Source organism: Bombina bombina, chromosome 7 (genome assembly GCF_027579735.1).
Source record: "Bombina bombina isolate aBomBom1 chromosome 7, aBomBom1.pri, whole genome shotgun sequence".
Classification (NCBI taxonomy): Eukaryota; Metazoa; Chordata; class Amphibia; order Anura; family Bombinatoridae; genus Bombina; species Bombina bombina.
Window position 1 is genome coordinate 573710308 of NC_069505.1, and position 16457 is coordinate 573726764.

General features: G+C 38.9%; 1 protein-coding gene across 1 annotated transcript in view; it reads left to right on the plus strand.

The window, feature by feature from the left end:
• Positions 1 to 10992, plus strand: part of LOC128636095 (ficolin-1-A-like) — a 79472-nt gene extending 68480 nt beyond the window's left edge. The window contains exon 7 of the mRNA XM_053689159.1: positions 10739 to 10992. Coding sequence (XP_053545134.1) covers positions 10739 to 10992 — 254 coding nt within the window. The remainder of the gene's footprint in view (positions 1 to 10738) is intronic.
• Positions 10993 to 16457: the final 5465 nt, after the last annotated feature.

Genomic DNA, 16457 nt, shown 5'->3' on the forward strand with positions numbered 1-16457 from the left:
TACCTCTGGGCAGTCCTTAAGAGATTCCATTTTCCCCCCGATTTCATAACGGCTGTTCAAGCCTTGTATTCAACTCCTACTGCTTCTGTGTGTGGTCTGGGTTTCCACTCCTCTCTTTTTCCTATCACAAATGGCACCAGACAGGGGTGCCCCCTTTCGCCACTTTTGTTCGCCCTGTCCATAGAGCCTTTGGCTGAGCAGATCAGAACTGACCCCCAAATAAAAGGAGTCACCCTGTCGGGCACAGTGCACAAAATTGCACTCTTTGCTGACGATGTAACCTTGTTTCTATCACACCCGGATCTAGGGATACCTAGGCTCCTCGATATTCTGACCACTTTCGGGGCCCACTCTTACTATAAGTTGAACTTATCTAAAACACAAGTATATACTCAGGGGTTCACGAAGGCACAATTAGTCTCTCTTACTGAATCTTATAAATTTGACTGGACTGAACACTCTGTCCTACACTTGGGTGTCAGAGTCTCTAGCAGCTTTCCCCAAACAATAAAAGACAACTATCTCCCTCTCCTAACTTCCCTCCGCTCTCTGCGGAAGGACTGGAACCTCCAGCATGTCTCCTGGTTGGGTAGGATCGCGGCGTTGAAAATGTCCTTCCTTCCCAAGCTGACTTACCTATTCCGCTGCCTGCCTATTAAAATACCGAGGCATCTGCTCCTTCATTTTCAAAGTGGGTTCACCAAATTTATCTGGTTAGATAAACCCCCTAGAGTCGCACATAGAGTACTTCAACTCCCCAAATCCTTGGGGGGCATAGCTTCACCGTCGGTGATACGGTATTACAAGGCTGCAATGCTTACCCATGTATCTCAATGGGGGGTAAAGTTGTCGGAGGCCAAGTGGAATTCCATTGAATAGGCTTCGTTGCCCTTTCAAATCACATTACGTGACTTAATTTGGACCCCGCCACACTGTCGTAGGGAGCCTGCCCTAACGAACCCAGTGGTTTGCGAATGCCTCAGCTTTTGAGACAGAATACGGCATCACCCCCTTGTGGCTCCTCATCCCTCCCCAGTTGCCTCCATAGCAGGCCTCTTATCGGGCCTCCAAGACTCTCACCCTAATAAATGGGTCCAACTGGGTATCAATAATATTGCAGACTTCTGGTCCACGTCCCCTCGAGATTCATTTAAACAATTATCCCAGATCAGTGCTGAGGCCCAGATCCATCGTACCTACCTTTTGAATATCACAGGGTTTAGAGCTTCTTAAGCAGTTGGGGTTTTAATCCTACCCTAGATAGACCTTTGACCCTCTGGGAGTCCATTTGGGCAAAGGGGGATAGGCTGTGTAGGCCGCTTTCAGCCCATTATATGCTACTAGGGGGGTCCCAAGACCTGGAGACTCCTTCCCATCTTTCCCGATGGGAGATGCTGACGGGTAGGCACACTTCCCTGGAGGAGTGGGAATGAGCTCTCTCCCTAACCCAGAAAGCTGTGCATTGCACAACGTTATACGAAACCTACTTCAAACTTCTCACTCATTGGTACTACGTACCCACTAGGTTAGCGAAAATATTCCCGGCTGTGTTCTCCGAGTGCTGGAGGAATTGTGGCCAAAGGGGTAATGCGCTACATATATGGTGGGAGTGCCCCGTGATCCGACCTTTGTGGTCTAGGTGCTTTTCGGTACATGGGCATTGGGCTCCCCAAGCTTGCTGTCTCAGCCCTCCTTCACTTAAACCTACGCTCTTTGCCTAAACACCACGCGTACATTTGCATTTACCTATTCATGACTATAAAGTACTCTGTTGCATGCTCCTGGAAGAAGGAACGAGCTCCAAGTTGGGCGATGATCTGCAATAATATGGCATACATCTATACTATGGAAAAGGATATCTTTTACAAACTAAATAAGTCTGACCTGTTTGAGTTGATCTGGGCTGACTGGAAGGAGTTTCAAAATACAGACTGGAGGCCCAATGCGACTGCCCAAGACACATAGTTCCAAGCCTATGTTCCTTTTATGTCAGCCGCCTTCCTAACACAAATACAATTTCAACTAAATGGCCCGTGCTCCCCCTCCTGATACTCTTATCAATATCATTTCCCCTGTCCCCTCTACCATCCCTCTTCCCCCCCACCCCCCCTCTCTCATGTTTAGTAAGTCTGTTATATGCTCAGCCTTTAAGCCCCCCCCCCTGCTTTATCTCAGACTTGTCAGCCATGAATCAAGGCTTGATAAGTCGACTCTGCTCATAGTAACGTGTAAGTGTTGAAATTATGTTCTATCCTGTTAGATGCAGATCCCCACTTGGTATATCTGTAAACTTTATATTATCATTTTGGAGCTGCGTCTCCTCAGTATATGTATATTTCTTTAATTTTATTACCAATAAAAAAAAAAATTATAAATAAAAAATAAAAAAATAAAAATAAAATAAAAAAGCCCTCCTAAAATAGAAAAAACCCTAGCCTAAACTAAACTATCAATAGCCCTTAAAAGGCCATTTGCGGGGCATTGCCCCAAAGAAATCAGCTCTTTTACCTTTTAAAAAAAAATACAAACAACCCACACAACAGTAAAACCCACCACCCACACAACCAACCCCCTAAATAATATACTAACTAAAAAAAACTAAGCTCCCCATTGCCCTGAAAAGGGCATTTGGATGGGCATTGCCCTTAAAAAGGCAGTTAGCTCTTTTGCGGCCCAAAGCCCTAACCTAAAAATAAAACCCACCCAATAAACCCTTAAAAAGACCTAACACTAACCCCCTGAAGATCGACTTACTGTTCTGAAGACCGGACATCCATCCTCAAGGAAGCGGCAGAAGTCTTCATCCAACCGGGCCGAAGATGTCCTCCAGATGGGCAGAAGTCTTCATCCAGATGGCATCTTCTATCTTCATCCATCCGATGCGGAGCGGCTCCATCTTCAAGACATCCGACGTGGAGCATCCTCTTCATCCGGAGTCTTCTTACTGAATGAATATCACTTTAAGTGACGTCATCCAAGATGGCGTCCCTTAGATTCTGATTGGCTGATAGAATTATATCAGCCATTCGGAATTAAGGTAGAAAAAATCCTATTGGCTGATGCAATCAGCCAATAAGATTGAACTTCAATCCTATTAGCTGATCCAATCAGCCAATAGGATTGAGCTTGAATTCTATTGGCTGATTGGAACAGCCAAAAGTATGCGAGCTCAATCCTATTGGCTGATTGGATCAGCCAATCGGATTGAACTTAAATCCTATTGGCTGATTGCATCAGCCAATAGGATTTTTTCTACCTTAATTCCGATTGGCTGATAGAATTCTATCAGCCAATCGGAATCTAAGGGACGCCATCTTAGATGACGTCACTTAAAGTGATATTCATTCAGTAAGAAGACTCCGGATGAAGAGGATGCTCCGTGTCGGATGTCTTGAAGATGGAGCCGTTCCGCGTCAGATGGATGAAGATAGAAGATGCTTCGTTGAGGACTTCGGCCCAGTTGGATGAAGACTTCTGCTGCTTCCTTGAAGATGGATTTCCGGTCTTCAGAACAGTAAGTCAATCTTCAGGGGGTTAGTGTTCGGTTTTTTTAAGGGTGTATTGGGTGGGTTTTATTTTTAGGTTAGGGCTTCGGGCCGCAAAAGAGCTAACTGCCCTTTTAAGGGCAATGCCCATCCAAATGCCCTTTTCAGGGCAATGGGGAGCTTAGGTTTTTTTAGTTAGTATTTTATTTGGGGGGTTGGTTGTGTGGGTGGTGGGTTTTACTGTATTGGGATTTGTTTGTATTTTTTTTTTTAAAAGGTTAAAGAGCTGATTTCTTTGGGGCAATGCCCCGCAAAAGGCCCTTTTAAGGGCTATTGATAGTTTTGTTTAGGCTAGGATTTTTTTTATTTTGGGGGGGCTTTTTTTATTTTGATAGGGCGATTAGATTAGGTGTAATTAGTTTAAAGATCTGTAATTTGTTTTTTATTTTCTGCAATTTAGTGGGGTTTTTTTTGTGATTTATCTAATTTAATTTAATTTATTTAATTGTAGTGTAGTGTTAGGTGTTAGTGTAACTTAGGTTAGGTTTTATTTAAAGGTACTTTTGTATTTATTTTAGCTAGGTAGTTAGTAAATAGTTAATAACTATTTAGTAACTATTCTACCTAGTTAAAATAAATACAAACTTGCCTGTAAAATAAAAATAAACCCTAAGCTAGATACAATATAACTATTAGTGTTATTGTAGCTAGCTTAGGCTTTATTTTACAGGTAAGTATTTAGTTTTAAATAGGAATTATTTAGTTAATGATAGTAATTTTATTTAGATTTATTTAAATTATATTTAAGTTAGGGGGTGTTAGGGTTAGGGTTAGACTTAGATTTAGGGGTTAATAAATTTAATATAGTGGGGGTGATGTTGGGGACGGCAGATTAGGGGTTAATAAATGTAGGTAGTTGGCGGCGATGTTGGGGGCAGCAGATTAGGGGTTAATAAATATAATGTAGGTTGCGGCGATGTCCGGAGCGGAAGATTAGGGGTTAATAAGTATAATGTAGGTGTCGGCAATGTCCGAGCGGCAGATTAGGGGTTAATAAGTATAATGTAGGTGGCGGTGATGTTAGGGGCGGCAGATTAGGGGTTAATATTATTTAACTAGTGTTTGCGAGGCAGGAGTATGGCGGTTTAGAGGTTAATATGCTTATTCTAGTGGCGGCGATGTCGGGAGCGGCAGATTGGGGTTAATCATTTTATTTTAGTGTTTGCGATGTGGGAGGGCCTCGGTTTAGGGGTTAATAGGTAGTTTATGGGTGTTTAGTGTACCTTTTAGCACTTTAGTTATGAGTTTTATGCTACCGCGTTTTAACATAAAACTCATAACTACTGACTTTAAAATACGTTACGAATCTTGATGGGATAGGGTGTACCGCTCACTTTTTGGCCTCCTAGGACAGACTTGTAATACCAGCGCTATAAAAGTCCCATAGAAAAAAGGGTTTACAAAGTTTACGTAAGTCGTTTTGTGGTAAGGCCAAAAAAGTGTGCGGTTCCCCTAAACCTGCAAGACTCCTAATACCAGCAAAACTCATAATCTAGCCGACAGTATTTAATCATGAAATAATTATGTCACTTCTCAAGCGCCTTTTTTCTATAGGAAACAGACCCAGTTTGGCTAACCCCTCCTCATAGCTTAAATTCTCCATTCCCCTAATTAGCTTTGTGGCCCTTCTCTGGACTTTGTGTAGGTTCTGTACTTTTGAGATCGGTCCCCAGAACTGCACTTCATAATCAAGGTATACCAGGGATTTATATAGTGACAGAATTATGCTTTCCTCCCTTGAATCAATACCTCTTTTAATACATGCTAGTATCTTATTAGCCTTTGAAGACGCTGCCCTGCATTGTGCACCCATCTTTAGCTTGTTATCTATTACTACTTTAGTCTTGTCCCATTTAAATAATACGTTTCCTGCTTATTTTTACTTCCAAAAAGTAGAGCCTTGCATTTTCCCGTATTAAATCTCATTTTTCATTTTCCTGCCCATACTATAACATTTTTGCAGATCCCCTTGTAATGAAACTTCATCCTGCTCTGACCTAATTACCTTACATAACTTTGTGTCATCTGCAAAAATAGAGATGTCGCTATTTAATCCTTGCTCCAAGTCATTAATAAAAATATTAAAAAGAACAGGGCCCAGTACTGATCCATGGGGGACTCCACTGATTACATTTGTCCAATCTGAGTATGATCCATTCACTACTACTCGTTGCTCGCTATCTTTTATCCAGTTATTTATCCATGAGCTAACATTTTCAGCTACTCCCAGTCCCTTCATTTTGTACATTAATCTCTCATGTGGCATTGTATCAAACGCCTTGGCAAAGTCTATCACATCAACTGATTCCTCTAAGTATATCACATCAACTGATTCCTCTAAGTATATCACATCAACTGATTCCTCTAAGTAAATGTCACATCAACGGATTCCCCTTTATCTATATTTTTACCAACTTTCTCGTAGAATCTAACTAAATTAGTTTGACATGATCTATTTCTCATAAAACCATGCTGGTTAGAACTCATAATCTTGTTTACACAAATATGCTCATCAATATAATCCCTTATAATCCCTTCAAATATCTTCCCCACTAATGATGTCAGACTAACTGGTCTATAGCTTCCTGGCTCAGCCCTGCTTCACTTTTTAAAGAGTGGCCCCACATCAGCTTTACGCCAGTCCTGGGGTACTATGCCTGAGGATAATGAATCTTGAAAAATTAAGAGTAAAGGTTTGTCTATAACCATGCTAAATTCCCGTAAAACCCTTGGGTATATTCCATCCCGGCCTGGAGTTTTATTTACATTAATATTAACCAGTTCTTTCCTGATATCCTCTACACATAACCCAGTTAATTGTATGGGCTGGCATGTCCTAGTTTGTTCTAAAGTATCCTCTATTGGTTTCTCTCTTGTGTATACTGAAGAAAATAATTGGTTTAGTACCTCAGCCTTCTCCCTGTCACTGTTAACCATGCTACCCTCCACACATTTTAATGTACTTATATTGTCCTTCTTAGATTTTTTTGCTATTTATATAATTAAAGAACCTTTTAGGGTTTCACTTAGAATCCTTTAGATTTATCAAAGGTCGAGCTGTACCGAATCATGTCCACTCGACCTCGCTAAATGCTGACAGCATATGCTGTCTGCATTTAAGATTGCACAAACATTTGTTGTAAAATGCTTGTGCAATGCCACCCCCTGCACACTTGCAGCTAATTGGTCGACAGCAGTGGGTGTGAATCATCCCTATTGTATCGGATCAGGATGATTGAAGTCCGCCATCTAAAAGGTGGCGGAGAAGGTAAGGAGTAGCGGTCTTACGACCGCTGCTTCTTAACTTCCGTTTCAGGCGACCTGGAAACTACGGGCATAAATAGCAGCATCTGCTGCTTATTAAATCTACCCCTTAGAGCAGTGTTTCCCAAACCCAGTCCTTAGGATCCTTACACAGGCCAGATTTTCATTATATCTTAACTAGAGCACAGGGGAAATAATCATCCGAAGGGTGAGAGCAGGTTAGTAACCATGGATACTGATCAGCTGATTATTTCACCTGTGCTCTAGTTAAGATATAATGAAAACCTGGCATGAGTAAGGGTCCTGAGGATTGTGTTTGGGAAACACTGCCTCAGAAGGTTTCAACAAATACTACTGTATTTTGAATAAAGTGTGTTTACTACTGACAATGATAAAACCCAGGTGCCTATTCTTGAAAGGGACAGTAAAGTCAAAATTAATTAGAGTGGCTTTAGATACGTGCGCACTCCTGAGCTCACTATTCTGTAACAAAGGATATCAAGAGAACTAAGCAAAAGTGATAATCTAAGTAAATAGGAAAGTTGTTTAAAAGGACATTCTCTAGCCATTCCATTTAACCTTAATTTTAACATCTTTAAAGGGACATTCCAGACAAAATTGGAATCCCCATGGATACATTTCAGTTTTGAATAGAAGCATTTTTGGAATATACATTTTTTTTAGCAAAAATGCTTCTAATAGAAAGCTATTACTATTTCAAAAGTGTATTTAAGTATGCTCCGTGCACTAGCATTTTAAACACAGCTCTTGCTCTAAGGTGCTTGTACTATCGGATAATGACTCAATTTGTTAATAGCTGACATAATACAAGCCCCACTGGCGCTCTGAGCAGCTGCATAATTTAAAATGCTGGTGGACTGAGAATATCTAGATATGCTTCACATGCACGTGCAGAGACAAATGTTAACACTAAAACAGTGATAACTTTTAACTAGAAGCATTTTTGCCTATACAAATATATTGCAAATATGTTACTATTTAAAGATGCAATTCAACTATGTGCAGTTAAATTTTGACCAGAATGCCCCTTTAAGTATTGTTACTGTCTCTTGTATAAAGTGTACCCTTGTATATCGCTGCATTATATTTTGGCATTTTATAAATAATAGATAATGAAAATTGAACAGAATATAAAACTTAAACGGACAGTACAGTCTTAATTAGACCTTCATGATTTAGACAGAACATACATTTTTAAACCACTTTCTAATTTACTTCTATTATTTAATTTGCTTCCTTCTCTTGTTATCTTTTGCTGAAAGCTTTATCTAGGAAAGCTCAGGAGCAGCAAATAACCTAGGATCTAGCTGCTGATTAGTGGCTGCATATAAACACCGATTGTCATTGGCTCACCCATGTGGTCAGTTAGAAACCAGTAGTACATTGCTGCTCCTTCAACAAATGATACCAAGATAATGAAGCAAATTTGATAATAGAAATTGTTTAAAATTGTAAGTTCTACCTAAATCATGAATGAAAAATGTTTTGGTAACTTTTGTTGAAAAGCAGGGAGGTAAGCTCAGGAGCGTGCCCATGTGCGGAGAACTATATGGCAGCAGTTTTGCAAGAATGTTATCAATTTGCCACACTATTTCCTGTCATGTAGTACTAATGTTATACATTAACAAGAGCACTAGATGGCAGCACTATTTCCTGTCATGTAGTACTAATGTTATACATTAACAAGAGCACTAGATGGCAGCACTATTTCCTGTCATGTAGTACTAATGTTATACATTAGGAAGAGCACTAGAGGGAAGCACTATTTCCTGTCATGTAGTGCTAATGTTATACATTAGCAAGATCACTAGAGGGCAGCGCTATTTCCTGTCATGTAGTGCTAATGTTATATATTAGCAAGAGCACTAGAGGGCAGCACTATTTCCTGTCATGTAGTACTAATGTTATACATTAGCAAGAGCACTAGATGGCAGCACTATTTCCTGTCATGTAGTACTAATGTTATAAATTAGCAAGATCACTAGATGGCAGCACTATTTCCTGTCATGTAGTATTTATGTTATACATTAGCAAGATCACTAGATGGCAGCATTATATCCTGTCATGTAGTACTAATGTTATACATTAGCAAGAGCACTAGATGGCAGCATTATATCCTGTCATGTAGTACTAATGTTATACATTAGGAAGAGCACTAGAGGGAAGCACTATTTTCTGTCATGTAGTACTAATGTTATACATTAGCAAGATCACTAGAGGGCAGCACTATTTCCTGTCATGTAGTACTAATGTTATACATTAGCAAGATCACTAGATGGCAGCACTATTTCCTGTCATGTAGTACTAATGTTACACATTAGTAAGAGCACTAGATGGCAGCACTATTTCCTGTCATGTAGTACTAATGTTATACATTAGCAAGAGCACTAGATGGCAACACTATTTCCTGTCATGTAGTACTAATGTTATACATTAGCAAGAGCACTAGAGGGCAGCACTATTTCCTGTCATGTAGTACTAATGTAATACATTAGCAAGAGCACTAGATGGCAGCACTATTTCCTGTCCTGTAGTACTAATGTTATACATTAGCAAGAGCTCTAGAGGGCAGCACTATTTCCTGTCATGTAGCACTAATGTTATACATTAGCAAGAGCACTAGAGGGCAGCACTATTTACTGTCATGTAGACTAATGTTATACATTAGCAGGAGCACTAGATGGCAGCACTATTTCCTGTCATGTAGTACTAATGTAATACATTAGCAAGAGCACTAGAGGGCAGCACTATTTCCTGTCATGTAGCACTAATGTTATACATTAGCAAGAGCACTAGATGGCAGCACTATTTCCTGTCATGTAGTACTAATGTTATACATTAGCAAGAGCACTAGATGGCAGCATTATTTCCTGTCATGTAATACTAATGTTATACATTAGCAAGAGCACTAGATAACAGCACTATTTCCTGTCATGTAGTATTTATGTTATACATTAGCAAGAGCACTAGATGGCAGCACTATTTTCTGTCATGTAGTACTAATGTTATACATTAGCAAGAGCACTAGAGGGCAGCACTATTTCCTGTTATGTAGTATTTATGTTACACATTAGCAATAACACTAGATGGCAGCACTATTTTCTGTCATGTAGTACTAATGTTATACATTAGCAAGAGCACTAGAGGGCAGCACTATTTCCTGTCATGTAGTACTAATGTTATACATTAACAAGAGCACTAGATGGCAGCACTATTTCCTCTCATGTAATACTAATGTTATACATTAGCAAGAGCACTAGATAACAGCACTATTTCCTGTCATGTAGTATTTATGTTATACATTAGCAAGAGCACTAGAGGGCAGCACTATTTCCTGTCATGTAGTACTAATGTTATACATTAGCAAGAGCACTAGATGGCAGCACTATTTCCTGTCATGTAGTGCTAATGTTATACATTAGCAAGAGCACTAGATGGCAGCACTATTTCCTGTCATGTAGTACTAATGTTATACATTAGCAAGAGCACTAGATGGCAGCACTATATCCTGTCATGTAGTACTAATGTTATACATTAGCAAGAGCACTAGATGGCAGCACTATTTCCTGTCATGTAGTGCTAATGTTATACATTAGCAAGAGCACTAGATGGCAGCACTATTTCCTGTCATGTAATACTAATGTTATACATTAGCAAGAGCACTAGATAACAGCATTATTTCCTGTCATGTAGTACTAATGTTATACATTTGCAAGAGCACTAGATGGCAGCACTATTTGCTGTCATGTAGTGCTCCAGATGCCTACCTGGGTATCTCTTCAACACAGAATATCATGGAAACAAAACAAATTCGATAATATAAGTAAATTGGAAAGATTTTTTTAAAATGTGTAGGTTTCATATTCCTTTAAATAGCTCAATTACACCAATATATTTTTGTTTTTTAGGTGACTCATTATCTTATCACAATAACACATCATTTTCCACCAAAGACAAGGGTCTTAACAAATCTACCCGCGACTGTGCAATTTGTCTCAAAAGCGGCTGGTGGTTCAAATCGTGCATTTATTCGAACCTGAACGGGCTGTATCTGAAAAGTGATGATCGTGTAGAGTTTGATCAAGGCATAAACTGGTACACTGGCAAAGGGAATTACTACTCATACAAGGCTTCAGAAATGAAGTTCAGAACCCAAACTTAATGATGGAGATTGAAGTTACAACTTGTACAAGAGCTTTTATTGAAGGGATACTAAACCCTATGTTTCTTCTTCCATGATTCAGATAGAGCATGCAATTTTAAGAAACTTTCTAATTTACTCCTAATTGATAATATGAGTAAAATTAGAAAGTTGCTTAAAACTGCACGGTCTAAACAAATCATAAAAGAAAAAAATTGGGTTTAGTATCCCTTTAAGTGTCTCTTAGAAAGATACAAAGCAGCAAGGCATATGAATTACAGCAAAATAAATATATAGATATTTTTTGAGTGTTTTGCATAGAAACTTTTAGTCACCATTTTGTTTACAGTTCACGCCAAAATGGAAACAGTGCTTAATAAAACAATAAAAATAAATCTTGTTTAAAACAATCGTTGTGAAAGCTGCAAAGCAACCATATAGTGATAGAAAAACATTGCAGAGTTTGCTCATCCGGACAACCTAAAAGATGCATCTTGATTTGTTAGCAGTGGTGCGGATGGAAACGGATCGCAATAGTTAACTATGAAAGTCACGACTAAGTGATCTCCTTTAAAAACACGATATTAATAACATCAGTACTGTTAGTGACAATCATGAAAGTGCAAGTGTGATTTACAATTAAATATTTAAAACAAAAGATAAAAATATGCCATTTGTAGATGTTGTTGTACAGAAGTGACCATGGGGCCTATTTATCAAAGGTCTTGCGGACCTGAAGACCTCGCTGAATGCGGAGAGCAATACACTTTCCGTATTCAGCATTGCACCAGCAGCTCACAAGAGCTGCTGGTGCAATGCCGCCCCCTGCAGACACGCGGCCAATGGGCCGTCAGCAGGGAGGTGTCAATCAACCCGATCGTACTCGATCGGGTTGACATCCGGCGATTCCTGTCCGCCTGCTCAGAGCAGTCAGTCAGGGATATGGAGCAGCGGTCTTTAGACCACTGCTTCATAACTGCTGTTTCTGGCGAGTCTGAAAACTCGCCAGAAACATGGGCCCACAAGCTCCGTTTGGAGCTTGATAAATGGGCCCCTATAGGTTATGCCCATCCTTCCAAGATACGTATGGAATTCATATGGGTACTGAGTGTCACAGATGTATTCTGATGGCAATAGGTTAATGTCTCACTTGTTTTTCCTTGCAGAGAGTAACTTATAGCTATCCTGTAACCATAAGAGGTGTGAATGGGCTATTGTATGTGTCAGTTTTTGAGATCTTCCAGTTTCTATTTCAAAAAGATGCACACACAAAGTGTATTTTTTGGGAACTTTTTAGATCAAAATGTGTTTGTTGAGGAAGGATTTTAACAAACCATACAGCATTGTGAGCAGACGAGAAACTCGCCTCCCAATTAATCAGGAATGCAAAAAGCATTTTCAGGAGCAAATTTCCAATAGATTATCATCAACTCCTTTATGTTCATTTAATTAAATATATAAATATTTAAGGTTAAACACAGATAGCAAATGGGAATTTGTCAAAAAATAAAGTGCCCTAATTATTTTTATGTTCTATTAACGTAGGTATTTGAAGGTAACACAGAACAATATTTCAGCAGTCCCTCTATAGACATTTTTTTTTTTCAAAATAGAATGTGGTGTTCTAACAACATTTATATAATGACAAACCAGTTGACAACTATTTTGTCAATTAAACCATTACAGACAGGGCCTCATTATCACTGTCCTCTGTCTTCCCTGTATCTTTTACTGCCAGCACAAAGAAAGTCGGGTTACAATGTAGCAGCCAGCAGGGTGGACAGAAAGCCAGCGGATGATCTCGAATCTGGCAGAAGCTGGTAGGATTAGGCTTCATGTGGATCCCTCTTGAGAATGTTGGCTTCTTTACCCGATGAAGTGCATAGAAGTGGTGTCAGAGTCTTCTGTAGAACCCTGCCCGCATGTGTAATCTCTGATTCTTCTAGGCGTGCTGTACTCTTATTAGTTAGAAAAAAACAGTGCTTACGTTTTCACCTTGAGGAACTAAGTTATTTTTTCCATCCTTCTGATTTTCATGGGCCCTTGGCATTATATCAAGTGTGCCTATTTGAAAAGTCAGCCCTGATTGCAGAATGCAAAATGTACACACAGTTCTCTAATATAATATTTAAAGTTGACACTATAGACTTCTAGTAAAGATATATATATATATATATATATATATATACACACACACACACATAAATATATATATATATATATACACACACACACACATAAATATATATATATATATATACACACACACACACATAAATATATATATATATATATATATATATATATATATATATATATACACACACACTTTTAGGTACTGTATTTATAATTTTTTCAGGTCATTTTTGTCTATGTACCCATTTTTAATACTTAATTATTTCCCAGAAACTTACCAGGTTGCAAGTCTGATGGCTTAGAATGGGAGATATGGAGGAGTCATACTACAATAGGGGTGGAGCTGGGCAGGGAGTGGGTGGAGCCAAGTAGTTAGTGGGTGGGCCAGGGCATGGCTAGGAAACTGTAGGCAAACCATTATCTTACATGGTCTTCAAGACCTGTGAGGGAAATCAGGTAGAGCTCCCAAACTAAAACAGTCCTGCAAAATGTGAACTCCGTCTTACTATTCACTGGAAATGGTTTATTGTGCATAATATCTGCAGAGTGTACCAGAGGTATTTGCTCTAGTGTATGTGTTAGTGGGTACATGCAACTTCTGCTCGAATAGAGTACACTAGTATTCTCCCAAAGATCTATTCAACATGTACACCTCATAGCAATTTTTTTTTCAATGTTTGTTGCACAAATTATTCATTCAAAGTTACATTATGCATTTCCCTTGTGCAACAGAAACTTGTATAATATTGCAAAGTACCCCCCCCCCCAACATGGCTGCTTCCTACATTTTCTGTGTAGCAAACCTTATACACACATAGGGAAGAATAAGAAAATACAATGGAGGCATTAAAAATAAATAAGGCTTTTCTCATTGAGGGCCATATGAACTCTCTGCTCGGGTGAGATTATCTAAAGTTTTGTCAGTGCTGTGATGTTCCTCAAATAATTTTAGTAAGGTCAACTTTAGCTTCAGGTTTTTATATATTTGCATTGCAAAAAAATGGTTAAACCCCCCCCCCCCCCCAAAGATTGTGAATTTCTCTTCTTTATGGTGTTTGTTTGTTTATTTACCACACAGGGGTGGGGGGAAAAAAAATCTCATTATGTTCCGTTAGTCAGGAACAAAATATGTTTAATCCACTCATTTATTATTTCTTACTTGTACAGTATACTGAAATAGTTTACTAGTCTGGGATTGGTGGGAATTTGTAGCCCTGTATGTCACCTTGTTAATATAGATGTTTAATGTCAGTCTGAGTTATGGTGCCTAATGAATGTCCCACAGAATTGGCACATCATCATATGTATGAGGCCTTCATGTGCTGTAAATTCAATTTATTTTGTGTAATTGGCAAGAGTCCATGAGCTAGTGATGTATGGTATTAAACAATCCTACCAGGAGGGGCAAAGTTTCCCAAACCTCAAAATGCCTATAAATACACCCCTCACCACACCCACAATTCAGTTTTACAAACTTTGCCTCCTATGGAGGTGGTGAAGTAAGTTTGTGCTAAGATTTCTACATTGATATGCGCTTCTCAGCATTTTGAAGTCCGATTCCTCTCAGAGTACAGTGAATGTCAGAGGGACGTGAAGGGAGTATCACCTATTGAATGCAATGGTTTTCCTCATGGGAGATCTATTTCATAGGTTCTCTAACTTCTCTGTTATAGGTCGTAGAGATTCATCTCATACCTCCCTTTTCAGATCGACGATATACTCTCATATTCCATTACCTCTACTGATACTGTTTCAGTACTGGTTTGGCTATCTGCTATATGTGGATGGGTGTCTTTGGGTAAGTATGCTTTCATTACTTAAGACACTCTCAGCTATAGTTTGTCACTTTATGTATTTATATAAAGTTCTAAATATATGTATTGTACTTATATTTGCCATGAGTCAGGTTTAAGTATATTTCCTTTCGCAGACTATCAGTTTCATATCTGGGAAATGCATTTTTTAGGAAAACATTTTTTCTTACCTGGGGTATAGTCTTTTTTCAATTGACTGTTCTTTTTAAAATTGCGGGCAGAAATAGACTTGCGAGGGCGCAAAATGCCAAAGTATATTGCGTCATTTTTTGGCGGAAAATTACGTTCGATGACGCAAATTCGTAATTTCCAGCATCTTAGTCGACGCCGAGTCTTTTCACAAGGTTGCGTCTTTGATGACGCGAGTGTGTCATTTCCGAATATTGTTAGCGCCAAGAATTTTCTGTTTGTTTGTGCGTCATATTTGGCGCCAAATATTTTCATTATTTATAACCCCATTCCTATATGCCTCTTGCATTTTTTCTCTATCAGAGGGCTATGCAGTTTGCATTTTTTTTCCCATTCCTGAAACTGCCATATAAGGAAATTGATAATTTTTATATGTTGTTTTTTTTTATATGATTTCTAAAGGAATGGAATAGGCCTGGTACTTCTTTTATTCCTTCTTCAAGGTTTAAAAAATTGTATCCTTTGCCAGCAGTTACATTTGAGTTTTGGGAAAAGATCCCCAAAGTTGATGGGGCTATCTCTACTCTCGCTAAACATACTACAATTCCTATGGAAGATAGTACTTCTTTTAAAGATCCTTTAGATAGGAAACTTGAATCTCATCTAAGGAAAGCCTATTTATATTTTGGTCATCTTCTCAGGCCTGCAATTTCTTTGGCTGATGTTGCAGCTGCATCAACTTTTTGGTTGGAAAATTTAGCGCAACATGAAATTGATTCCGATTTGTCTAGCATTGTTGGCTTGCTTCAACATGCTAATCATTTTATTTGTGATACCATGTTTGATATCATCAACATTGATGTTAAATCTATGTCCTTAGCTATTTTAGCTAGAAGAGCTTTGTGGCTTAAATCTTGGAATGCTGACATGACTTCTAAGTCTAGATTGCTATCTCTTTCTTTCCAAGGTAATAAGTTATTTGCTTCTAGTTGGATTCGATTATTTTAACTGTCACTGGGGGGGAAGGGAGTTTTTTGCCTCAGGATAAAAGACCTAAGGGTAAATTTAAAGCTTCTACCCATTTTCGTTCCTTTCGACAAATTAAGAAACAGAAACCTAATCCTTCCCCCAAGGAATCTGTTTCCAATTGGAAACCCTCTTCAAATTGGAATAAATCCAAGCCGTTTAAGAAACCAAAGCCAGGCCCTAAGTCTGCATATAGGTGCGGCCCTCATTCCAGCTCAACTGGTAGGGGGCAGATTAAGATTTTTCAAGGATATTTGGATGAATTCTGTTCAAAATCAATGGATTCTGGGTATCATCTTTCAGGGGTATCGAATAGGATTCAGAGTAAGACCTCCTGTGAGAAGATATTTTCTCTCACTCATTCCAGCAAATCCTGTAAAG